This window comes from Xiphophorus maculatus, chromosome 13 (assembly GCF_002775205.1).
Source record: "Xiphophorus maculatus strain JP 163 A chromosome 13, X_maculatus-5.0-male, whole genome shotgun sequence".
Lineage (NCBI taxonomy): Eukaryota > Metazoa > Chordata > Actinopteri > Cyprinodontiformes > Poeciliidae > Xiphophorus > Xiphophorus maculatus.
Window position 1 is genome coordinate 18,867,873 of NC_036455.1, and position 24,835 is coordinate 18,892,707.

A 24,835-nucleotide genomic window follows, 5' to 3' on the forward strand; every position below is an offset into this window, starting at 1 on the left:
AGCTCAAACGTGGATTTACTGGAAGTAAAATCAACCTACTGTTTAGATTAAAAAACAAAAAGGAGGAACGAGAGAAATTGAGAGAGAAAGAGAGCGAGCTCTGTTGGATTTGGGTACCATCAGTTACATTTCTGGAGCGGAGGAGAGATTTTCGTGATCTTATTTATTAATTTCATTTTGGAGGTGGTGGGTAAATCACTGGCCAATTCTCTCTCCCTCTCCTTCTCTCTCTCTCTCTCTCTGTCTCCCCCCCCCCCACCCCCACCACCCCACCACCACCCTACGGTTTGCCTTTTAGGTGTGAAATCTATCTTATCAGAGAGAGACTCTGAGCCCCCTTTTGGTCCCCCGCATGACATGGTTCAGTCCAGCTGTGAGATCCGAGCCTCCTCCATGCATTGGGATTTTTCTCAGCTCCGACACCGAGTGAATCTCCCTCTTCTGAGCATCTGAGAACTCATCGTGCCTGCCAGAAAAAAAGGAAAGAAAAAAAAAAGAGAGAGAGAGAGAGACCCTGCCATGACCGCCACTTCAAATCGGGATCGGGACGGAGCACCGGGACTTGGAAGGAGAGCGGAATCCGTATGCAGAAAGGGAGATGATGGCATTGGGGTTTTAGCAGCTCTGATGAAAGCTGGAGCTCAGGCGCGCTGCTGTCGGAGCCGAGTGCTGCTCTTCTACATGGGGCTGCTGATGCTGGTCGCCACAGTTGAGGGTGAGTTTTCTGCACCCCCCCCCCCCACACACACACACACACACACACACTCTCTCTCTCTCTCTCTCTCTCTCTCTCTCCCTTCACAATTCTCCCCCAATCTTTTCAGCTGAAGACGTGTAAAAAAAAATAAATAAATAAATGCAGCAGGCTTTACCCCCGCACACTCCACCGCCCACTCTTTCCCTCCACCTCATCAGTCCTTGACTGAATGCAAATCACGCAACCCGCACGCCGGAGAAGCTCTTTAAAAAAAGAAAAAAAAGTGTTTTACACGGATCGATCTCGGTGTGACGTCGCTGTTTCGTCAACCACGTAAAGTTTTGAGAAAAAAAAAAAAAAGAAAAGCTAGCTAGCTGCTGGAGGTTGGGTGTTTTGGTGGCAGCAGATCCTCAGGACTCGACATCCTTGACTCATCGGATTCTGGTTCCATTAAGAAACAGGATGCTTGTTTTGGGGGAAGGTTTTTTTAAAAAAATTTTTTTATTATTTCTCTTCCCGTGGTAAAAGAGACACAGCATGCATTTGCCCTCATGAGGAAATCCGTTGAGATGGACAAGAAGGAGGCTGATTATTATGCTGTTCAGAGTCCGAGAGCTGGTGTGTGTGTGTGTGTATGCGTGTGTGTGTGTGTGTGTGTGAGGCAGAAAGAGAGTGAGGGAGAGAGTGCATAGATAAATCTTACTCTTTTTGTGCTACCTTCTCTCTAAAGTAGCATTGGTGTTGCAAAGAGTTTCTCTCAGCCTCCGTCTGTTCAGGTCGGGTCGTCCTGCGCTCTTGTGCGCGCGCAATTGTCACAAACCTTGAAGCAGCACGAGCTCGAGCATTCAACAGATTGCCACTCTTCCCGTTCATCTATACTTCCACTCACCGAGTGGGCTCCCTTCAAGGCGATGCTCATCTGCATCAAGAAGGAAGAAGAAGAAGAAGAAGAAGAAGAAGAAGAAGAAGAAGAAGAAGAAGAAGAAGAAGAAAAAAAAAACAACAACTCACGATGTTATTTAAAACCTTCTTAGGGGGGAAGAACCGAGTGGGGATCTGTTTTAAAAAAGAGAGAAAGGCAGCCGCTCTATCTCTGTCTTGGCTCCGCACCAATGAGCGAGCACCTATTTTTAGCAAAATGAAGAAGAAGAAAAAAGAAAGAAAAGCAAACAAGAAATGTTAAGAATACTGCCACAATATGAATTTGACTCTCCCAACCTTTAGCTTGGGCAGCTTGAGTTTAAGGGAAGGGTGGTGGTGGTGGGTGAAACTTGAAGCTTTCAGGCCTTTCTGCGCACATTGTCTCCCACTTTTTGATCCAACACGTCACCTGTACTGTTGAAGCTATAAGCTCAGTCCTGATGAGAGCGACGCATTTTCCCCTCGACTTGAGTAAATCCCATTCTACGTCATATTGTTTTATTTGTACCCAGGGAGCTTTTATTGTCTCCACTCTCCACCGGGGGGGTTTCAGCCAATAGATCGACTCCAACTTATTACACACTTTTTTCTTCATCTTCTTTTTTTTTTTTTAAAGTCTGGAGAGCGGAAGAGACTTGTAACAACTTGTGCTTGGAGTGGCGGCAGTAAACCGGCTTTTATGTTTGACGCTTTCCCGGTGCTGATGAGGTCTGGCGGTGCTGCCGCAGCCACCAGCAGTTGCCCCTTCCCCCCATTGAGCGGCACCAGAGCCTCGCACTACACAGCGGAGAGGGAACAGAATGGGACCTTTCCTGGTCACTTTTTATTAAAGCCAAAGCAAGATTTTTATTATTATTATTATTTTTAAAGTCCAATAACTGAAAAGAATGTGCCAAAATCCCAATGAATCCCAACCTTCCTGCCTCCTCCTTTTTTTTGTTGTAAAATCCCTGCTTGCATTTATTAACTATTCCTCCTTTGATTGCTTCCTTCTCTTCTAAAAGTGTCAACTATTTTGTTTGAATAGTAAGCTGGCCCAGATAACCCCCCATTTTTCAACAATAACAAAAAAAAAAGTTAAATAAGCTTCCATTCATTTAACAGCAAAGTGAAGGGGAAGGAAATTGATTGAGGGCGACGCGTCTCCCCCCCCGTGTGATGCATATCTTTTTTTACATTTTCTATCTCCAACTTCCTTTTGTCGTGACGTTGGTTTACGCCAGATCACGTCCTGTAGGCCTACGCCTGTAATTAACCATAAAGTTATGCAAGTTATGTTGATTTTGTTGAGGGTCTGGATGCTTGAAACAGTTTACCACTTACTTTCTAATTCCGTGGGTGGCCCCGCCTGCTAGCTCGCTAGCGCGCTGCAATGTTAGCACATTCAAGTGTCTCCTGCATTTGAGGCTTTGTGAATTTGCTAATTTGCTAGTTTAACCAGCAGCGAGTGACCGGGAGTGTCCGGAGGTTGGCTGACAGGACGCAGCAGAATCCGCCGCACGGATTAGAAAGTTCGGATCAGCACCGCGGACAGTTCCGCAAGCAACAGACTCCGCAGCAGGAGCTAACGCTTTTAGCGGAAATTAATCCGTCGCAAAGAGCAAATTTTTTTTTTCTTTTCTGTTAAAACATAGTCAGCGAGTTAGTGATTAAGCTTCTTAGATCATATATTTGGTGGGTGTATTTTTTATTTTTATTTTTTTTGCAATGAATAGCGTCGAAATTGAAACGATTTAAGTGACAAAACAGGAGGCACGTCACCTGTTGAGTAAATTGTCGTTGTTGAATTTAATAATTTAAGTAAGGTTAAAGGGGTTTTAGGAGGAAATGTTCTCAATATGTTGTTTACACCTGTTAAAAATCCAATAACATTCATAAAGATCTATTTATGGCTGTTTTAGGTGTGGCCTAAAATGACCTAAAAATACTTAACAAAACGACTTTAGATAACTATATAACTTTTCATCCAGAAAAAAAAAAAAAAAAAAAAAAATATATATATATATATATATATATATATATATATATATATATATATATATATATATATATATATATATGATCATCTAGATCTTATTTCATCATTCAGTAAGGTAACACCACTTTTTAATGCATTTTGAACAAATATTTTCTCTGGGGGGAGTTAAATGCTGCCTAATGCATGTTTGGTGAAGCAATAGTATCAGCCTGGAGTTTACATCCACTCAACTTGACATAAATAATAAATTAATTTCGGTCTATTAGTGGTTTATCCAAACTATTGTATTCCCAGAGTGGAATGCAACTAGCAACTTCAGTGTATTTCAAACAGAAGAGTAGAAGGAAAAGGCCCGGTGTGGGACTCTGGGGTGACTGTGGCCCAGTGGGTAGAGTAGATTCCTCCTGGCACTTGTCAAGGCTGCAGGTCCAGATGGTGTCAAGACACGCTCACCCAAGTTGTCTACTCATCTGTGTATTGGTCTACAGACGCGTGTGGATGGGTGAAAGCTCGTTGAGTAGTCAGTATGGCTAGAAAAGCTGTTATTAACTTCAGTCCATTTACCATCGGATTCCCCTCTACATCCCAAAACATGACTGTCAACAAAAAGGAAAGAAAAGGGAAAAAAAAGAAAAAGAAACAATGGGACTCGTTTGAAGCAAAACTGAGGTGTGCTCATACATCTCCAAAGTAAGACCTTCTCATGGCAAATCAGATTCTTTCTGTGCTTGGTGAGAAAAACCACTTGTCCAGAGACAACCTGTGACAAAAAGAAAAGACGATGATAGAGATTGTTTGTTTGTCTGGAAGTCAGCTGGAGAGGTCCAAATAATGCCAGCCTCAGGGTCTCAAAAGCTTGTGCAGAGCAGCTCTTTGAGATTCTGCCGCACTTCTTCGACCTTAGCCTTACCCAGGAAAGGGTTGAAGTGCTGTGGAAGACCTACTGCCCTGACATCCCGCATTATAAATGTAAAGTCATGTCTTAATGCTGTTGAGGAGTAAAAAAACCCTTTTGTAAAGATGCAGTTTTGAAGTATTAATGTGGATTTTTCTATACGTATTCAAGCCTGTACTGTATGTATAATTTCAATCCTGCGTGGCTTGCACGTTTTATTCTAACTTTTGTGCCGTTACTCAAATATTTGTTGTTGTTTATTTTATTTAATTTTTTTTATTCTTCCCAAAATTTATTTATATTTAACAGTGGAAGTGGATTTCTGACCGGCATCGTTAACAGTGGATTAAATCTCGTGAAAACAGTGATTTAGGTGTTCTCACTTCTTATCCGCTCTTGTAGTTCATATGATCTGCTTTTCCCGATACCTCAACATGAATTGTTGCTGAGGAAAACCGAGCGCTATCCCTGGTGATAACTAGAGGGGTAATGCCGCCTTGTCATCGTTTCTGTGCTTTAGCAAAAGAGCCAAAGTGATCCGTTGATAAAGATATTGATCATAAAGATGTGTTACTATGGGAGGATATGCACAGAGATGGGGAAAAAAGAGAGGATATTGTTGTAGATGGGTGATAATCTTCCAGCAGCTGAGCATTAATTTGACCTCTATGTTTTGGTGCCTTTTTAGAGCTGGGTGATTCCCACCCTCTCCCCCCCTTTCTGGGCAAATCATCTATTTGGAGAGCTTATTTTCTTATCAGGCAACAAGCAGACACCTATTTTAACAACTAACAGCTTGTAAGTAAGCTTGTGGGCACATGTATGCGTGTGGTTGGATGACTTTGTGAGTTGCCGCCTCCATTTACTCAGAGAGTGATTAGATGAAACTGTCGACACGGAGGTTGTGAGCTGCGGGGGGAAAAAAAATCCGTAAGAGAACCCACAAAGCTTTTGGATTTCCTCGCCTTAGTTTACCCATCAGGCAGCTGATGTGCCGGCGCACTCCTCCGTCTTTTTCCGTTGGACCTTCGTCCCTCTAGGTTGCCGCTCCCTCCTTTGTCGTATCGCTCTGGTGATTCATGCCGTCCTCTGTCTCCAGATGGTCTGGGCTCTGTCGCCGCACTTCGTCACGCCGATTACAGCACCGCATCGGTACACACACATAATTTCACGCACATGCAGACACCCACTGAGATAAAATGCAGCCAAACATCCAACTTCGCCAGTTACGTCACACACAAAAAAACATGAAATGAAACAAAGATTTACATTCGCAAAAAAAACACACAAAACATAGACATCAGATTCGCTAAAGTTTGATGTTACCCTTCTTTAATTTTACTCCAAACACGTTAACCGACAATTTTTATATGTCTGTAGGCATCTGTTATAAAGACAGTTCCTTCAAATCTAACACAACTTGAGAAAGTCTTTGTTGGAGAGACACATACATAGGATATAATGTTCACTATGCCCCTGAGCTTAAGATTAAATTAATAAATTTGGATATTTGGCTCAGTTTTTACTTGCAGGCACCATTTTTGGTGCCGCTTTTATAGTTATGTTCATTAATTCATCTTGTATGGCAGCACTACATTGTAAGTACATATCTTCTTGTGGTAATTATTGACTTGGTCGTGTGTTTTAGATCGTCATCCTGCTGAAACAACCAAGAAACTTCCTGGCATTTTAGAAGAGCTTCTGATGACTTGCACTCAAACCAGGCCTTTTGAAACAGAACCAGGCCCACAGGATCATAGAGCCCCCATCATGGATGAAAGAGAGTATTGATATAAGAACTCGCCCAGCGGCTAAAAGAAATAAACCTGTGTCACGTCATTTTTATATGCCTAAGAATCAAAGGTTGGTGGCTTGCATATTTTTAGGTTCCTGGTACCTGTCACCGCTGTTCAAAAGTAGAGCATAAAATGAAGAAAATGCAGGTTGATTTCTAATCAGTTGTTTTGTCACTGGCGATTTTGGAAAAAACTAATGTTTTGACACAAATTTCTCTGTTTCCCACTTGATCAAATGTACTCAAATATGACACTATGATACTGCAATAAAAAAGGACGTCGTTTTTATAAGCTTCAGGCGACGTTGTCAAGGATTCCTATATGGATATCTGCATATTATGTGACCGCTGTGGGGAGTGAGGAAGCATGAAGCAGCTACTGTAAATCCCTGAAAAGCAAAAGATAGACACAGATGACCCGTCTGTCTTGTCACGACAGAGATTTTACTTGCAGCGTTTTTTTAGTTTCTCGAATTACACTGCTCTTATCAGACACCAGTGATCCAAGAGATTGAAGATTAGATATCAGGAAGGAGGTACCTTGTCCTTGTCCTTGTCTTTTGCTTCCCCACTTCAGCCTTTCTCACCGTTTGCCGTATAGGCAATCTGTCACTGGCCTTTTTTCTGGGAACAAGGTAGAGTCATCGTGTGGAGAGAAGCATCGAGAGTGTGTGGGAGGCGACTTGTACTCCCACACCGGGGAAGACTATTTTGAGATTTGTTCAAGTTTAGATTTTAGACCAGCAGAAGACAAGCCGAAGATTTAACGATGCTCTGTTTGGAAGGCTACTGATGGATAAGGATTTAATAAATAGGAATGAAAAAAATGCTTAGTCATTTGTACTTGCCGACATTGATATGTGTTCACTGTAATTTTGGACGCCACATGAAAATGACCTAAAGATGACAGATTTTTTTTTTTTTAATCCAATGGTTACAATTTGTGTGTTTTAATTTATTCAGAACAACAACATTTTGAGAAACAAGCATTGTAATTTGGGAACAGGCATATTTCCTAACTAATACAACACATGTTCATTTGTATGCATTTTAGAAGAGTTGCAAAAATGTCCCAAGTTCTTGTTCTGGTTTTGTTTCTTCCAAACAGCAAATAAATATTACAATAATAAGTCTTCCTACATCACTGATTAAAACATATCCACATCAAACCAATATCTTTCAGATTTCTACACTTGCCTTTATTCACTATTTTATTTTGTGTTGACAGTAACGTCTGTTCATTGAAACTTTATTACAGCCATGTTATATCTGAGTGTATCCGAGTTTCACCGAAGCATGCTCAACCCTTATCAGTCATACCCCCCCAAAAAACCCCAAACACTTACATGCAAGTCAATGGGTTCATGAGGACACCTTAAATTTCGAATGCCATGTAATAATTTACCCATTCATGTGAATACTTAAATCTAGTAAGGCAGCGTGACTGTTGCTGCAACCAAAAGTCTGCCGAGAGTACTAATTATACATCTGCATCTGCGCCTGTAATGGCTTTGTAAATATTTGCGGTAAGAGCCCGTTGCAGCAGCTGGTAATGACCAACATTCATAACACTGAGAGACACAGCCAGTCATTCAGACTCCAGGTAATAAAATCCAAATGTGACAAAAACTATACTTTATATGTGCGTTAATGTGTTAACTGTTTTCAAAAAAAAAAAAAAAAAAACCTTTAAAAAAGTTTTAATAAGGTGCACAGCTGGGTGATAATTTAAAAAAAAGAATGTAGTTCTTGAACAGTGTTGTATAGTAACAAAGTACAAATACTTCACTACTTTACTTAAGTATATTTTGGAGTACTTCATACTTTCCTCGAGTATGAAAAGTTTTGATGACTTTCACTTTTACTTCACTATATTTCCGAACTTAATTGCGTACTTTTACTCCGATACATTTTCAATGTATGGTTTAGTTACTCGTTACAAAAAAGCGAGAGAGAGAAACAAAGTGTTTTGACCCCACCTACTGATTAGCAAGTAGCAAGCAGGCTACCGAACAAAGTCCGTAGCCTGCTTGCCTGGGCTTGTTCATCACCTCCAATAGGATACACCTGTTTTGCTTCTCCCATTGTTGGGGAAATCAGAAATCAGAACACCTTACACCGGTTGGGTGGGGGGGCCGAACAGAGAAGAGTGCTGCCCGCACTGACGCGGCTCAGGGATTACGTGACACGCAGCGCCGTGCCCTATAATGCACTGTAAGCTATGTAATGTGTTTTGAGGCAATTGACCAAAATCCCGGACAATTTTTAAATTCCCCCCGGACATCTTTTTAGGTCTGAAAAGTAGGACATGTCCGGGAAAAAGAGGACGTCTGGTCACCCTAGTTCAATGGGGGACAGAAGCCATAGCGATAGCAATTTAGACTAAATTTAACGAATATAGGAAAGGCATGCAAGTTCAAAACCACAAACCATTAACATGTGCTACTCTTTAAAACTGGAACAAGTTATTAGCAGGTTTCATTTTGCCTGCACTTGGTTGGGTACATTATTTTAAGTTTATTTGACAAGTTTACCAAAATATAAGAAATGTCATTCAAACTTGCCTTGTTTTACTTTTTACTTGTACTTTTCATTACATTACTTGAGTACATCCATTTTTACAGTAATTTCCATACTTAAGTACAAGAAGTTTCAGATACTTTAGGACTTTTACTCAAGTAACATTTCAGTCAGTGACTTCGACTTTTACCAAAGTCGTATTTTGGAGAGGTACTTGTACTTTTACTTGACTCTGAGATTTCAGTACTTTATACAACACTGTTCTTGAATAGTTGTCATCCTTTATGTGCGAAACTGCTATGGTAAACATTTAGTTTGTAGCTACTGAGGTTAATCACCGAGGTTCTTATGTTTGGCTCAGTTTGACCAAATTTTATGACACTTGTGTCTTTGTTTAAAGCATGGGTTCAGCTGTCCACTAAAAATGGCTCCGTAATATTAAGAGTAGGTACATTCATTAAAAAACAACTACCTCGGTGATTGCTCGGAAAATTCTAAACCAACTACTATAGAATACAAGGTTGCCGAATAAAAAAGCTAAAAAAAAAAAAAAAAGAAACATATTGATAGCCACTTATTATTTTTTTAAGAAATGGCTCACTGCAGTTTTTAGCTGCTTTTCTACCATCCTGATTGCACCTAGCTGTGCTGCAGTGCTTACTATAGTGACCACATAAACATGAGCAGGTGGATGTTTGGTTTCTTTTTTATTTCATTTGAGTAAAAGATGGAATGTTTTATACCAATTATAGCAAAATGACAGTAGAATTCAGCTGGTGTTGCCCACAGTCGCCATCCACCACAGTATCACCAGGATTTTGGAAATTATGCATCTTAGAATCATAGTCAGCGTGATTACCACGACTACAGTTGATGCCCATCAAATCAACATTAATATTTGTGTTTACCAAATATTTTAAATACATTTTTATTAGATAATACCTTTTCTCAGCTCAGTAGTAGTTTATCTTTTGTTTGTCTCTTCTTTATATTTACCATAAATCATGTTGTGCTGCTATTTTTTAAGTATGATTCATTGATTGGTTGATTGATTGAATGGCAGACATAGATATTTGTTTAGCTAATTAGTAAAAGAAATAAGATCTGTGTTGAAAAGCTTCCTGGATTTAGTGTTGATTTTAAAATACATTGAATGGAACAGGAATAAACCTGAATAACAAAGGATGCCATAGAACTAGCATGGATGACCATCAATTATGAAAACAGAGACATTTTAACAAGTTTAAATGGAGTGAGCTTTTGAGTCTTTTGACTTTAAAGTACTGCTGCATATTTCAGGAGAAAGAGAAATTGAATTTACTGAAACTCTGAACTGCGTTGGATATTTGAAACCATAGTCTGTGTCTTACATGGCGTGAATTAGGCTCAAGCTGATAGATTCTTGAAACTACAAACTACACGTTTCTAGGCTAATTGAGCCTGACTTTGTTACGTTTCTGACTCTTTCAAAATGTTTATTTGTTCTTTTTTTTTTTTTAAATCTTCCCCAAAGGGTCAATAATTGATGAATGCTTGTTCCACATCCAACATGGACATGCATGTGGGAATGCAAATGGTGCTACACATGTAGCAGAAGCAATATAATTACACGTGAAACTCATCACTTGCAACTGTGCTTCACAAGCTGTCAGTCAAGCCTCCCCCTGGGGGCATGGTTGAATCTGAGTTGAAAGGTTAAAGTGTACCATTGCGAGAAGTAACTCGGATTGATCGCCTGCTCATCCAACTCTATGTGATTGATGGAATTGCCCTGCTGGGACAGTCACAGTCTGACCTTTGGATCGGTGCTTACATGCTCTGGCTTTAATCCAAGCTCGTCAAACGGGGAGCACATGCTCACGTATGATCTTTCGCTTGCGCTTTGCTCAAACCGCTCATCTGCGTGTTTGCCTCAGAGAGGCACGTCACACGTTAAACGACGCTATTGACTTCGACTGACTTCTGGTGTAATTTTGGGGGGAAACTTGTGGGAGGTTGCGTGTGGCTTTTTTTTTTTTTCTTTTTTTTTTTTTCCAAAACGGGAGCAAACTCCAGGCGCTCTGCTCTCGCATGTGAGAAGAATGAAAATGAGGTGATAATTGACTTTCGCTGTTTCACACGTCAGTGTCGCACACAATTGTGCTTACAAGCATCAAGAAGGCAGGAAGAGGGGTCGGGTTTGGGGGAAAAGAAATTATTTCAGACATCTGAGTAGTGCATTGTAAGGCTGCATACACTGGTGGGTTTGTGCGTGAAAAGCTAAATTTGCACATTAAGCAGACTTTAGTAAGGATAAATTAATGGTCTTGCCTTTTGTATCCGCCTGTATAGTGTTGTCATGGGAACAACAAGCATCGTTTTTTTCTTTACTCATCTTCCCTTTATCAATAGATAATCCAGGGTTAGCCTGAAATGAACTGTTACAGATCAGACATATATGTTTCACCAAGCCTTTAGTCTCATCGTATTATTTTGTGGAAAGCTCATTTCTACTGAGGCTGAATAGAAGCTATGCACAAAGAGAGGTGCCTCAAGAAGAAGAGTATCTTTGACTCTGAATGAGCTACCGTCTATTGATTAACTCCAAACCTCGGTGAACAGGTTGTGGAAAGGGCTGTTAGTCAGAGGGAGGCCAGGCTAATGCAGACCTAGTTAAACATTTTCATGCAAATAAGAATACAAAAGTTTATTTTAGTGTAACGATTGTTTTTTTCCCGTTTTTTTTTTGTCATCAGTGGGGATAGAATTGGACGCCTTGCATGTCCTTTTGGCAGGAGCGACAGTACCGTGGGTTAAATATGACCCAGCTGGAAGGAAACTGCCCCGCTCCTCCCTTCGCTTCCTCTGTCTGGGAGAACACATGCTCCATTGTGCTCTTTTCACCAGTCCCTAATAACAAATAAGAGTGTGAGCATACATTCATTCAAAATGTGTATTTCTACCAGCTTCTCGTGTGTGTGTGTTTTTTTTTTTGTTTAGCATTCTGAACCGAAGATCTATGGGAATAATCTATGCATGTGGGCTTTTCCACACCACACATATGACCACACATATGAGCCCTCCAACCAGATCGAAGCATATTTTTTAAGCTCTTGCGCATGTACGTGTTGCCATAGGCATCATCAGATCCTCGAAAGAAATTCAAGAGACTGTGGATGCCATAAGTGGGACATCTGCGCCGTCAGCACGGAGCAGTATACACATGTCCCCTTATTTACAGTTTTATATATGTTTGTCTGAGTGTCTGCTGAGTACTTATTGAGTGTCAGCTCTGTCTGCTTTTGTTGCTGGTACTTGCGCTGTGTCTTTCTTTGACACTTTCTGGAGCGGAATGCCTTCTAAAGATGTATTTTTTTTTCTGATTTAAAAGAATGTGATTTAAGTTAAGTTTAAGCAGACTGTACCAAGTTTGTTTTGTCAAAAGTGCCATTTGCCTCACCCTACAGTCACTGATTTCAAAGAGGTTGCATTAAACGTTACCCCATGTGGGCTAAATGAACCTGTTTAGCCTACTGACTCCGGTCAAATCACAATTTAACTGAGAGAATAACTGAACTGAAATGCAAAGCCACCGAGTGTCCCAGCAGAGCTAACTGTGTCAGCTCTCTGTCCTAATGCTAACTCTCGAGTCGGGAAGCACCGAGGCGTGGAGACGAGACGTTAAAGCACCGCATCCGTCTGTTCCTTAAAAGGGTTGTTGCAGTGCTCTGTCTTTCCCACTGACTGCATCAGACAGAGGGATATGGACAACTTTATGTGACATCATGCTAGTCCGATGGGCACGGCAAAACATTTATGAGTTCATAATTATTGTAACGTTAGTGCCCGTGTGACGCCGAGATGCGGTCGTAAACATGCAGCAGCAGCAAAGGAGCTGCGCAACGCTGCTTCTGGTGACGTGCAGCCCCATGCGGGCGCGTACCGGCGAACACGTCTGATCGGTTGTCGTCTGTATTAATGTTAAGAGTTCTCAACTGTTGTAGCAACCAGATCTTACAGATGTTTCCTTGGCTAAATGTGGGTTTATATTGAATACTGAAACACTAGTTTGTTGTTAAATTTGCACGTTTCTCATCCTGCGGAGGCAGACTGCAATCCACTGCTAAGTGCAGACTACGACTTCTGTGTATCACCGCGGTCTGTGGCCAGTCGTACGAGCATTAATAATAAATCAACAATAATTAAAAATAAAAAACAATCCTTGAACCAAAATGTCAAAAAAAAAAGAAAAGAAAAAGGCATTACATCATTTTTGAAACGCATGCGCCGCTTGGTTTCATCGCTTTCTTCCACATTTTCCTGCCCCATTTTTGGACATGAATAGGCATCCAAGAATGTTAATCCTCATGAAAATGCAAACTCTTTTTCTTCCATTTAAGAAGGGTTCTCTGCGAGACGCCACGCCATGAGATAAAATGTCATAATATTACATGTCAAAGTAAATTCTGACCCACAAAGTGCTGTCTATCTCTTTGCTGTGTCAGTCTAAACCAGTGGGTCTCCAACTAGTAAGAGCAAGTGGCATCTCAGTAAATACTAATTTCTTCAAGTGAGAGACAGATTAAGCATGCAGTTTGACAGGAGTTTTACTTTAAATTTTTGGGGGCCTTCTATAAACTGCATGAAGACCTAAAAATCAGAAGAGTTCTGATCCTGATGTCAGTAGCGTAGTTGGTAGCACTTTTGCCTGGCAGCAACAAGGTCCTGGACTCAAATCTCAGTCTTTCTGCATGGACCTTGTATGTTCTCTCCGTACATATGTGGGTTCTGTTTGGGCACTGTTAGATAGGTTAACTGCTCACTCTAAATCAGGGGTGGGCAATCCTGGTCCTCGAGGGCCAGAGTCCTGCAACTCTTAGATGTCTCCCTGGTCCAACGCACTTGAATCCAATAGCTGAATCACCTCCTAAGTGCAGTCAAGTTCTCCAGAGTCCTGCTAATGACCTCATTATTTGACTCAGGTGTGTTGAAGTAGAGATACATCTAAAAGTTGCAGGAGACCGGCCCTTAGGGCCTGGAGTTGCCCACCCCTGCTCTAAATTGTCCCCATGTCCATTGTGAATTTAAACATGTCACATATTCTAGAAATAAATATAATAAATATTGTCCTTCCATCATTGCTTTGCTAATAGCAACTAGCAAAATGACTAAATCACTGGAGACATTTACCAAATTCTACTTAACTTCCGTCTTATGTTTTTCCCAAATTCTTCTTTAGACTTCGAAGGCAAGTAGGACAGAAGATATGTAGCAACCATGTTGTTTTCCTTATTCACTGTTACACAGTCCTGTGTATAGACTCCTGGGATTTCTTGAACACTTCTCCATCTGCCTTTTCTTTCAAGAGTTTCCGTTTATGGCAAATACTATACTTGACCAACTAATCTTTTGGGTCTGTTTATTCTTAACTCTGTTAAGTAGTTATTTGTCTTGGGGTTTACATCATACAATACCAGTGGTACTTTGACAACTAGTGACCTCTGCGCTTAACATAGAGTTTTAAAATTGGCATGCTTATGAGTCTGTGTTCGAGACTCTTATTTTGAAGTAAGAAAGGAGGAAGTTTTCAAGTTTTTCTGTTGTGTTGACAAAGCTAGCTAGTAAAAGCTGGGTTTGTTACCAACTATGGACAAGAAACTGTGATAGAGTGATAGACAAGGTAGAAATGGTTTGCTAGCATTTGCGAGTGCCGTAAATAGCTAAACATAAGCTTCGGACTCTGATAAAGCTTAGCTTCATACCCATCTGTGCTAAGCTAGTTTTCTTTTTTTTTTACTGTCCGGACTACATTCGTTTACTTCTTGTTCAAACTCTTAACATGGATTGACGGATCAGACCTGGTCTGTATCGTTGTAGAGTGAGCAAAGATTCAGCAGAACATAGTTTTTATTTCACAAAAAGCTTCATTTCAATTCTTTTATGTCATTTAACACACCGATAATCAGACAACCATGAAATATACAATGTAGAGAATAGCTAAAAACGGATTGCTCTACTCTGAATTCAAATTCCTTAAAACACACTTTGTAATCTGTGAATCTTTAGATTTATTTGAGAAATAAAAAAGGAGGAGGCCTAATTTTAAAGATTGGCTTCTACGCTTACTATCTAAGCTGAAGCGATTATTGCCTCTCTGCTTTTTAAAACTCAACCTTTACAAGAATGCACTGTGAGAAAAAAAACAACAAAAAAACCTGCTTAAGAGAACACAATGCAGAACAAAGCCAATCTCCAGCCCCTTCCACTACATTTGGCTTGTTTGGAATGGCAGCCAATGCCATCATAGGCTGGGACATTATCCTAATGCAGGGAGGCGAGCAAGATAGCTAAGCTTGCCCATTTCCATTTTAATGGTGGCCATCTCGAGGTTAATTTGGTTATGATGCGGTCAAGGCGGGCATATGCGCTGACACGTCAGAAGACAAATAGTGGTGCTGGGACGATCTATGAGGTGGGGGGGTTTATCTTCCCACTAAGGAGGTAGTTACTGGTACACTCACGCCCACAAGTGCGTGCTCACGCACACACATACACCCCCCCCCCCCCCCCCCCCCACACACACACACACCCCAACAGCCATAAAAACCCCACATTTGGTTGTTTGAAGTTTACTCATGGGGCAGGCTGTAAGTAACAGTGAATAGCTTTGTTGTTGCTCTATAAACCCTATGGGGACCCACTTATTAGGCCAGAAAGTAATCCACATCTGCTCATATGAGGTGCTTATTTTCTATGAACATTGCCCCCTGTGGACTGCATATATGCATTCTTTTATGAAGAAAAAAGAGCTGAATGCAGTTTTTCTATGTGATATGGAGACTTATAATAGAGTTCTAATTTAATGGTGAAAAGTGTGGTCTGTTCTGCGCACAATGGCGACTCCAACCCCAACAGAACTGCTTCTTTTGCAACAGCTTTTCATTTTTAACATAATCTTCGCCAATTCCAGACAGTAGGCTTACTCCTAATAACAAAGCCACAGACTTTATATTTTTTTGTCCAGGGGCCTAACATTTTTTTTCAAAATCCTAACTTCAAACAGTCGACTTTTGTTATTCCCTTCATGAGTTCATCCTGCACAGCATAAGCCACTTCTCTTATTGACCGAAAGTGCAGGAGGCTCTTAACATCGTCTCCTTTTTGTTCAGCAGCAAACTGGGACCACTGACGAGTGGACAAATCAGAGACAGAGAGGGATAACAAATCAGAAAGAAAAGACTGAATCTCTTCTTTGGTATTTCTTAATACCAAAATGCTGTTTCGGTATTAAGAGAATAAGATGTTAGGATTATGTTTGTCATGGTGACATGTCTTTCCATTCATAGTCTCTGCAGGGGATGCAGGCCTACAACTGTCAGACATGATGGTTTCCCAGGGCAAAGACTTTCTGCACATGTGGTGCCTCTTAAATTATCTTTTTTTCACCTGTGGATCTTTTCTACATTTTGCCATTTAACAACTGCAAACCTTTTATCAAGATTTTATATGTGATAGACCGACAAAGTAGCGCATTATTGTGACGTGGAAGGAATGGGAAAGTGGTCGATGTTTTGTTTTTGTGCAAAATTTTTACCCTGTTTCACCTGTTGCCCCTAAATTAAATATAATGAAACTAGTTGCTTTCAGAAGGCACCTTTTTAGTAAATACAGTCCAGCTCTCAGTAATTGCTGGTGTTTGCTCACCATCCAAGAATAGAAAGAGTATGGCACTAATCAGAGAATCGGTCAAGGGGACTATGGTAGCTTTGGGGGGAGTTGCAAAGAGTCTTTGCTTAGGATGGAGAAGCTGTCTGCAAGGCAGTTATTAATTGTGGACTCTATAAATCTGGTACATTAAAGAGTGGCAAGAAGAAAGCCATAAGAAGTCCTACTTGTAGTTTCTACTATAGCACTAGTTGTGTAGGTGACACAGAAGACATTTGAATGGTTCAAACCAAAACAGATGGGAACTTTTTTAGATGCATGCCAAATGCCTTCTGTGGCGCAAAACCAACACTAGGTTGGCTTAACAATGTGAAAACACTTAACTTGTATTAATACTTTTAAGGGGCCCTACACATGTACACACAAAAAAACAGCCTGCTAATGTTCATAAACCCATATTTTTTGCAAACAGTGCTGATTTAGTGGCCTCTCATGAATGTCACACCTTCAAAATCTCCTATCCCATCCAACCTTTCCCTATTCAGTCACCCTCATTCTCTGCTGCATTATCTCTTACTGCTCTGACATGTGCTTTCTCACATTCCAGCACTTCTTGCTCACTTCCTCCCTACATGCATTAGATATGATGTAAAGCACTTTGAAATGCCTTGCTGCTGAAATGTGCTATACAAATAAAATTTGATTGATTGATAGATCCTCCGAATCTGTTTCTTCACATGCCCATACTTACCATCGGCCTCTATCCCTCCCACCACCCCAAAGCCCTGTCTGTTTCGCTGTCCTTTACTCTCTTCCTGTCTGTTTCCTCCTCTTTCCCGCCTTAGTGCGGCAACAGTGACCGCCGATTTATCAAACTGTCAGGGCGCACTAGCTCCGCTCTGTACACCCGCTGCTAAACAACTGTCTCTGCAAAGCAAACAATAGCAGCCACACAAAGCCTTGTGCACGCACAGGTAAAGTCCTGGAGTTCTGCCCGAGCAAGGTGACACCATCTCTCTGTACGCTCACTTGGCAGCACGCGCAGCAGACACGGCTGGAGCAAAGCGGATGCTGCCAGCGACACAGTGGGCTGGGCGCTGCACAGCATATCTGTTGAACATCCACAGACGTTGGGCATAAACAACATTGCGGTGAACGCCAAGTGAACAGGACCACAAAAACATGCGGTGGGATAAAATATTAAACACTGAAATAAGACAGCAATTACCTTAATTGCTGAAGCAGCATTTATGGTGCTACTCCATATTCATAATGGCACACCTGTGCAAACATGAGCCAAGAAACTATAACCTTCTACTTTGCTGGTGGTCTAGCAGGGGCTAAAACAGCATGGCCAGCAGTCTCTTTATGGGGGGGCTTTATGGTTTGTCAGTGGGGTCAACTGCTGGATGGGCTTTTCCCAGCAGATTTACACTGAGGAGCTTTAGAGTAGGTCACAGACTGTCAGCAGTTAATTTCATAATGCACCTTGGGCGAGGCTTAAATAATTCAACCAGGGCTGGAAGTGAAGGATCTACTTAATCAAAGGCTCTTGGCTTTCAAAGAATGGCAAGAACTACAGAGCCTCGGTTACCTCACTTCTCATCCTTTGATGGTGAAATACTTTCAGGGCAAAGACTAAAGTTATGAAGATGTAATGCAGCATTTTTCTTATTGTTGCCAATTAGGAGCATGGCCTCCAGCGCAAACATAAATGCATGTTAAGTGAGCTCAGATCGGTAATGTAGAACTCAAACCGAAAGAGATTTACAGAGAGGATATCGATGTTATCAACTTGAGCAGAATACGTATATCAAAATGAGCGGCTTGATCCCGTGAGTGGTGTCGTTGCTTTTTGAGTAACCGTGGCTACGTAATTAGCGGAAAAAAAATCCGAACCAAATTCAAATCAAAACAAATTCTAACTGACACAGTTTTGTGTCAGTTGGACTCAAAACAGAGATAGAACTTTGTCTGCTCCTCCGTCTCTCACGACGGTTTTCAGAGAGGATTAATTACCATAGCAATAGATCACTGAGGAGAGCACAGATGTAGAGAACTACAGAGATGGTGGAACAGTCAGTTCCTAGAGGAGAGCAGAGCTGCCACCTTACTACAGGAACAGTAAAGCCTTAACTTAAGTTAAGTGTTAAGTCAACTTAACACTTCACTTGTGTTAAGTTCCTGTGTTAACTACAGGAACACCTAACACAAACAGGATGGGAGAAGAGCAAAGGAAGTAAGTTCCATATGACTCATGAAACTTGATGCACCTAAACTGACAACCACTTTGGACTGTCAAAATAAGAGCAACACATACCCAACAAAATAAAACCCTTCCTTTTTTTCACAGCAGGTATTTGCTGTTTTGGGTGTTATATGACTGGTTTAATCCAACCACCGTCACACAAGGGATTAGTGAGGCCTTTTCAAATGAAGCTTGCTGAAAATTTCAAAACAAAAGCGTGAACATTCCTCTCAGGTCACTTGGAAAGCAAGGCTAAAATAAGGCTAAAATCCTTATGTTTTTTGAACAATAACAATATCTGTTGTTAATCTGTTGCTAAGAGACGAGTGCGTTTTCTGGTAACAAAGTGCCACGAAATAAACAAATGATTTTTACTTTTGCAAAATTTACCAACTATAAATTTCTTGTGTCTAAGCAGATAAGCAGTATTTCAAAAGAGCGTATGTTGTATAAACAATAATATTACTTATTAATTTGATGTGAAGAGATGAGCGGATTTTTTTCTGGTAATGAACTGCCACGAAGTATAAATCTGATTTTTACTTTTGTGTTGAATGTTTTTTTTATAACATATTTACCGCCAATGACCCCCCCCCCCCCCCCCCCACACACACACAAAAAACATTTTCACTTTTCTGCCAAATTCACCAAATGCACAATTCTTGTTAAGTCGTAAGTAGTATAAGATAAGTAGTATTTCAAACAGCAGAAGAAATCTTTTGTTTTTTGAACAATAACAATATTTGTTGCTAAGAGATGAGCGGGTTTTCTGGTAACGAAGTGCCACGAAGTAAACATCTGATTTTTACTTTTTTACATTAACACACACATTAGTAGTGCACTGCCTCCCTCCCCTCCCGCTAGCAGTCCAGCAATAGCCTTTTCCCTAAAATGAGTTTTTTTAGCTGTTATTTGATTTATTAGCCATGTTTTAGCACACTGAATGGAGAAAGTCAATGTAAGACAACATGCTAGTGACACATGCCACTTGTAACACTTAGGCTAACATTAGCATTTTGGCTCATTTTAGTTTATAGGCTACACAAATTTTAACATGTTGAATGGAGTAAGTCCATGTTACTCAACATGCTTATGACTCTCCACATGCTATTGAATACATTGTAGCTTACTTTAGCATTGATGCTAATTTTTAGCATCAAAACGCTGGGTTCCAATCCAGCTGGCACACTTTAGCAGGTCCCGTTTAAATTTCTTGAGAAATTTTCTAGTTGATAAGCTGTTTCCCTATTATTAAAAAGTGCCTTGCAAAACTTTTTTTTTTGACATGTTTGAAATTTCTATGCATTTTGTTGGCACTGACATTATGCACCAGTGAACACAACGTTGTGTACTATACATATATGTAATTTTAAAGGAAAGTATCTACCCAGAAATGAAAATCTCAGATTTGAGGGATGCATTAGGGGTGTAAAAGTACCTGCAAATCATGGCTTGGTATGTATATTAATCAAGAAAAATAAATAAAATGTATTTATTTTCTTTACTTTAGTCAACAGTAAACAGAGTTCTGAAATTAATCTGATTTCCTCGTTTTCTAAAATATATACATATAAAAATCTTATAGTGGAAATTATAGACATGGTTCCATTTGGTTGGATTTTTATTAGTGAGTAAGTCAGCAGTCAGAGCAAATGTTTGTATTGGTAATTGAGAATAGCCACTTGAACACTGTCAATATTTATGTTTAGAAGTTTCAAATAGAGTTTTTTCTAAAACCACGTTGGAGTTTTCAGGTTGCGCCAACCTAGTTTACCAGCTGCACCTGAATGCAGCATGAGCAGCTGTTCAGAAGTTCCCTCATTAACGGAGATTCCTCCCACTGACCATTCCTTTCATGGGAAGAGTTCGGACTAATTTGGTGGGCCAGATTTCCTTCAGTACCAGTGATATTTACATTTCGCTTTTGTTCATTTAAGGTGAGTAATTCAGTCAAGTGCAGAACGAACTGTTAGCCCAAATTCTTGCTGTTGAACGCGAAAAGGTTTTGGTTCGATCCACCCTTCTTTATCCGTAGAGCTGCATGGGAAACCTTAATGTTCCAAGATAGTAGTTTAGTGATAGCTGGGGAGCCTCTCCGTTTTACTTTATGGTCACTTTTTAAAGTTTCACATAAACATTATGTATACATTAAGACATTTAAAACAAGGCTGTATTTGTTTGGTGCGCGTGCTAACAAAAATACAAATTACTAACCTAGTAATTTGTATTTTTAAAAATTATTTTAATTACCCTTTCTTGTTCTATCACATAAAATCTCACTGAAATATAATATACAATCCCATTGAAATACACCGATTTTTGTGACTTTATCCTAAAAAAAAAAAGTAAGGAAGTTTAAGACAGGCAGTGCGAAGCATGCCTTGTGTGTTCACTATACTGCAACAAACACACAAGCTTTAATCTTTCAAAATGCCCTTTCCCTTTTGTTTCCTTTTTCAATTTGCACGCCAGGTAGCCATTGTAAGACAATTTATTTCTTCTCATGTTTCAATTTAATCATGAAACTTATTAATACCAACTAAGTTGCTTTGACCTCTGCAGTATTATTTTGTAGTATTACCCAATGGACCCAACCACGTACAAGCTTCACAGTCAACCCTGACCTCCATCAGTGCCAACCACCAGGATGAGCCATTGATTGGCATTTGTCTGACAGAGGCTTTGTAATGAAAGAGATGATGAAGGGATTATTGACCAGACTGTGTTTATGAAAATCAGCTGCGAGAGGTGGATGTGAGGCTTTACCTGGATATTGGTATTGACCTGAACGTAATTGCTGGGTGGAGACCCGCTTGCAGAGCCTATTCAACGTCTTTAATGAAAAATCAGATAGCGATTGCTCTCAATTAGAACTTTTTTCTGCTTTTGCTCTTTTCTTTCATTACTGATTAAAATCACGATTGAGAATACAAAAAAGGAGGGGTCATTAGAATAAGAGTAAGTTCTGCAGGGTTTAGTTAGTTGCGTTTGAGGAGCGGGTAATCTGGCGATGTCGGACGCTTTTATTTGGCTTCACATCTACTTCCGTTTTCTTTTTCAACTTTTTTTCCCAGCTTGTTTCCATGCAACAAGCTGCCTAAATATATTCAAGTTGTCAGAGTTCAAGCACTCGCACATTAGCATCTTTTGGAAGAGGTCAACCACATATGAAGATCTGGAAAGTGACGGCTGAGAGGCTACTGTCGACTTTTTTTTTTTCTTTTTTGCTGAGACAGGCCCCCAAGAGTCAACAGCACCGTGATGGATACACTCTGACTCGAGATGATATTATCCTTATGCTGCTGCTTGTGATGCCATGCTGAAACCACATCCACTCTCCGTCCTCCCAGGAGTGTATTGTCATTACAATTTTTCAGCTTTACTTGCAAAGAAAAGTTAATATTATTTTGTTTGCGTGTGTGTGTGGAGTGGGTGCGCGTGTGTGTGTGTGTCACATGTCTTCCAGCTGCAAGCTAGAATTCACTAAAGGCCTGATGTGCCTTCCTTCAAATGATAGAAGCCTTGAATAAAGCTGGAACAACAAATGCCGAATTTGCTTGTGTGGCTAACCAGGGATTAACCATGTCCAAGCTTAATTTGTGGCTCCTTTCTTCTCATTTTTCTTCTTAAAGAAAATATTTATTTCAGTTGTAAGTAATTCTCAGACAATCGTTTTTATTGTCATCTTGTTTTCATGCCTGCTGTCTTAGTACCTGGTAATCCATGCAGGTGTGTCGGACATGAAAAACATTTTGGAGAGAAAGTTTGGATGGATTCAGAGCTTTGGGGATTTAGTTAGCCATTAGAGACTGTGGACAAAGTAGCACAAGTTCTCAAGTTTCATAGTAAATAAATTAGGTGGATTTCACTTTTTTTTCTCAAAAATAGTCTCAGATGAACATATTTTAAAATTGTATTTTATTTATTCGATATTTCATTTATGCTGTCTTTTAGTCGATCATTTGCATTGTGTTTGAGCACATTTCTTTCACAGACATGTCTCTACAGTATTTGTAACAAATGCATATAATTTCAACAAGATAAGATGGTAAATGTTCAAAAGAGAAGCTGCATCCATCTGGCACAATAATAACTTAAATGGCAGAAGAGCCATCAATAAGGAGGACTGCCCAAAGAAATTACACTTCACTTAGACTACTGTATTTTTTTTTATCTATTCAAATACATTGCCTTGCAAATAATTCATACAATTTTTTTTCACATGCCCAAATGTGAAGAGGAAGGGAAAGGACTTATTTTATACATTTCTTTACAATGTCTTATACATTTAAGACAATGTGGCAATCCATTTATAATTGAGATTTTATAACTCAGTACCTTATAGAACCACTTTTCGTAGCGTCTACAGGTGCAGGTCCTCTAGACAGATGTATGCCGATTCCGCTCCTAAAATTGCTCAAGAATGGATGAAAAGTATCTGTAAAAATCCATTTTCAGTTGCATGTTCTTAACTGTATTAAGGTGCCAACTGTACAATCTTCCGGTGAATATGTTTCAAACTAAGCCATGCCAATTGTAGCTCCATCTACAATTCCAGGAATGTAGAATTCTGCAACCACTTTCAAGTCTTTGAAAGCTTTTAATTGGTTTTCCTCCATTGCTGCCCTGTGTTTAGTTCTATCCATGCTAACCAGGTTCCATGTTACTGCTGAACAGAAACTTCCCGTTAGCATTTTTTCTTCCACTAAGGTCAACTTTTTGGAGAACATGATTAACAGATGTACCATCAACATTTGCTGACACCTGAGCTTACGTATCTGCAGCTGCTCCAGACCTTCGTAAGTGGTTCCCTGATTAGATTCAAGACTCCCTTTGTCATTGTACTGATATAGATATTTTTTTCATTGCACTAGGTTAAAAAGCGCTCCCAAAAATATTACTTGATACTACATTTGCTTGGACTTTTTGATATTGGTAGGACTGCAGTTCAGAAAAGAAGTTAATCGGTGCTATAAGACGTTAAAAGCTTGGAATATTGTTTTATAACCAAACTCTGCATTAAACTGCTCTATTAATTTATCCCTGGCCTGCCAGCTGTTTCTTGGTTGTGATGATGCTGCTTGTTCACTAATGATCTCTGACAAACCTCTGAGGATTTCACAGAGCAGCTGTATTTACTAACGTTATCTCACACATAATTAGACTACTACTTCAGTGACTTCTGAGGGGTTACACTGGATTTTGCTTTGCGATATCAGAGAAATGGGGACTGAAAACACATGCGCATTTTTCGAATGTTCTTTTTGAAAAGAATAAAGTGTAACATTTTCCTCAATCTTCACAATTAATGAAATACTTTGTGGTCATCAATTCATTGAAATCACAAATTAATGCATCACTATTGGAAAACAACAAAATGTAAAATTCTTGGAAGGGTTTAAATAGGCCGCAGTTCGATGATCGACTTTGTCATCGTTTCATCGGATCTGCGGCCGTATGTCTTGGACACTCGGGTGAAGAGAGGTGCGGAGCTGTCCACTGACCACTACCTGGTGGTGAGTTGGCTCCGGTGGTGGGGGCGAAAGCCGGTCAGACCTGGCAGGCCCAAACGTGTTGTGAGGGTCTGCTGGGAACGTCTGGCGGAATCCCCTGTGAGACGGAGCTTTAACTCCCATCTCCGGCAAAACTTCGAACACGTCCCGGGGGAGGTGGGGGACATGGAGTCCGAGTGGACCGTGTTCCGTGCCTCCATCGTCGAGGCGGCCGATCGGAGCTGTGGCCGCAAGGTTGTCGGTGCCTGTCGCGGCGGCAGCCCTCGAACCCGCTGGTGGACACCTTCGGTGAGGGATGCCGTCAGGCTGAAGAAGGAGTCCTATCGGGCCTTTTTGGCCTGTGGGACTCCGGAAGCAGCTGATGGGTAGCGGCGGGCGAAGCGGCATGCGGCTCGGGCGGTTGCTGAGGCAAAAACTCGGGCGTGGGAGGAGTTTGGAGAGGCCATGGAGAAAGACTTCCATACGGCTTCGAGGCGATTCTGGTCCACCATCCGGCGTCTCAGGGGGGGGAAGCGGTGCAGCACCAACACTGTTTATAGTGGGGATGGTGTGCTGCTGACCTCTACTCGGGACGTTGTGGGCCGGTGGGCGGAGTACTTCGAAGACCTCCTCAATCCCACCAAC

The 24,835-nt window shown here is 40.7% G+C and overlaps 1 protein-coding gene across 1 annotated transcript in view; it reads left to right on the forward strand.

The window, feature by feature from the left end:
- The first annotated feature begins 266 nt into the window (after positions 1-266).
- Positions 267-24,835, forward strand: part of csmd2 (CUB and Sushi multiple domains 2) — a 245,697-nt gene continuing 221,128 nt past the window's right edge. The window contains exon 1 of the mRNA XM_023344883.1: positions 267-715. Coding sequence (XP_023200651.1) covers positions 520-715 — 196 coding nt within the window. The 5' untranslated portion in view covers positions 267-519. The remainder of the gene's footprint in view (positions 716-24,835) is intronic.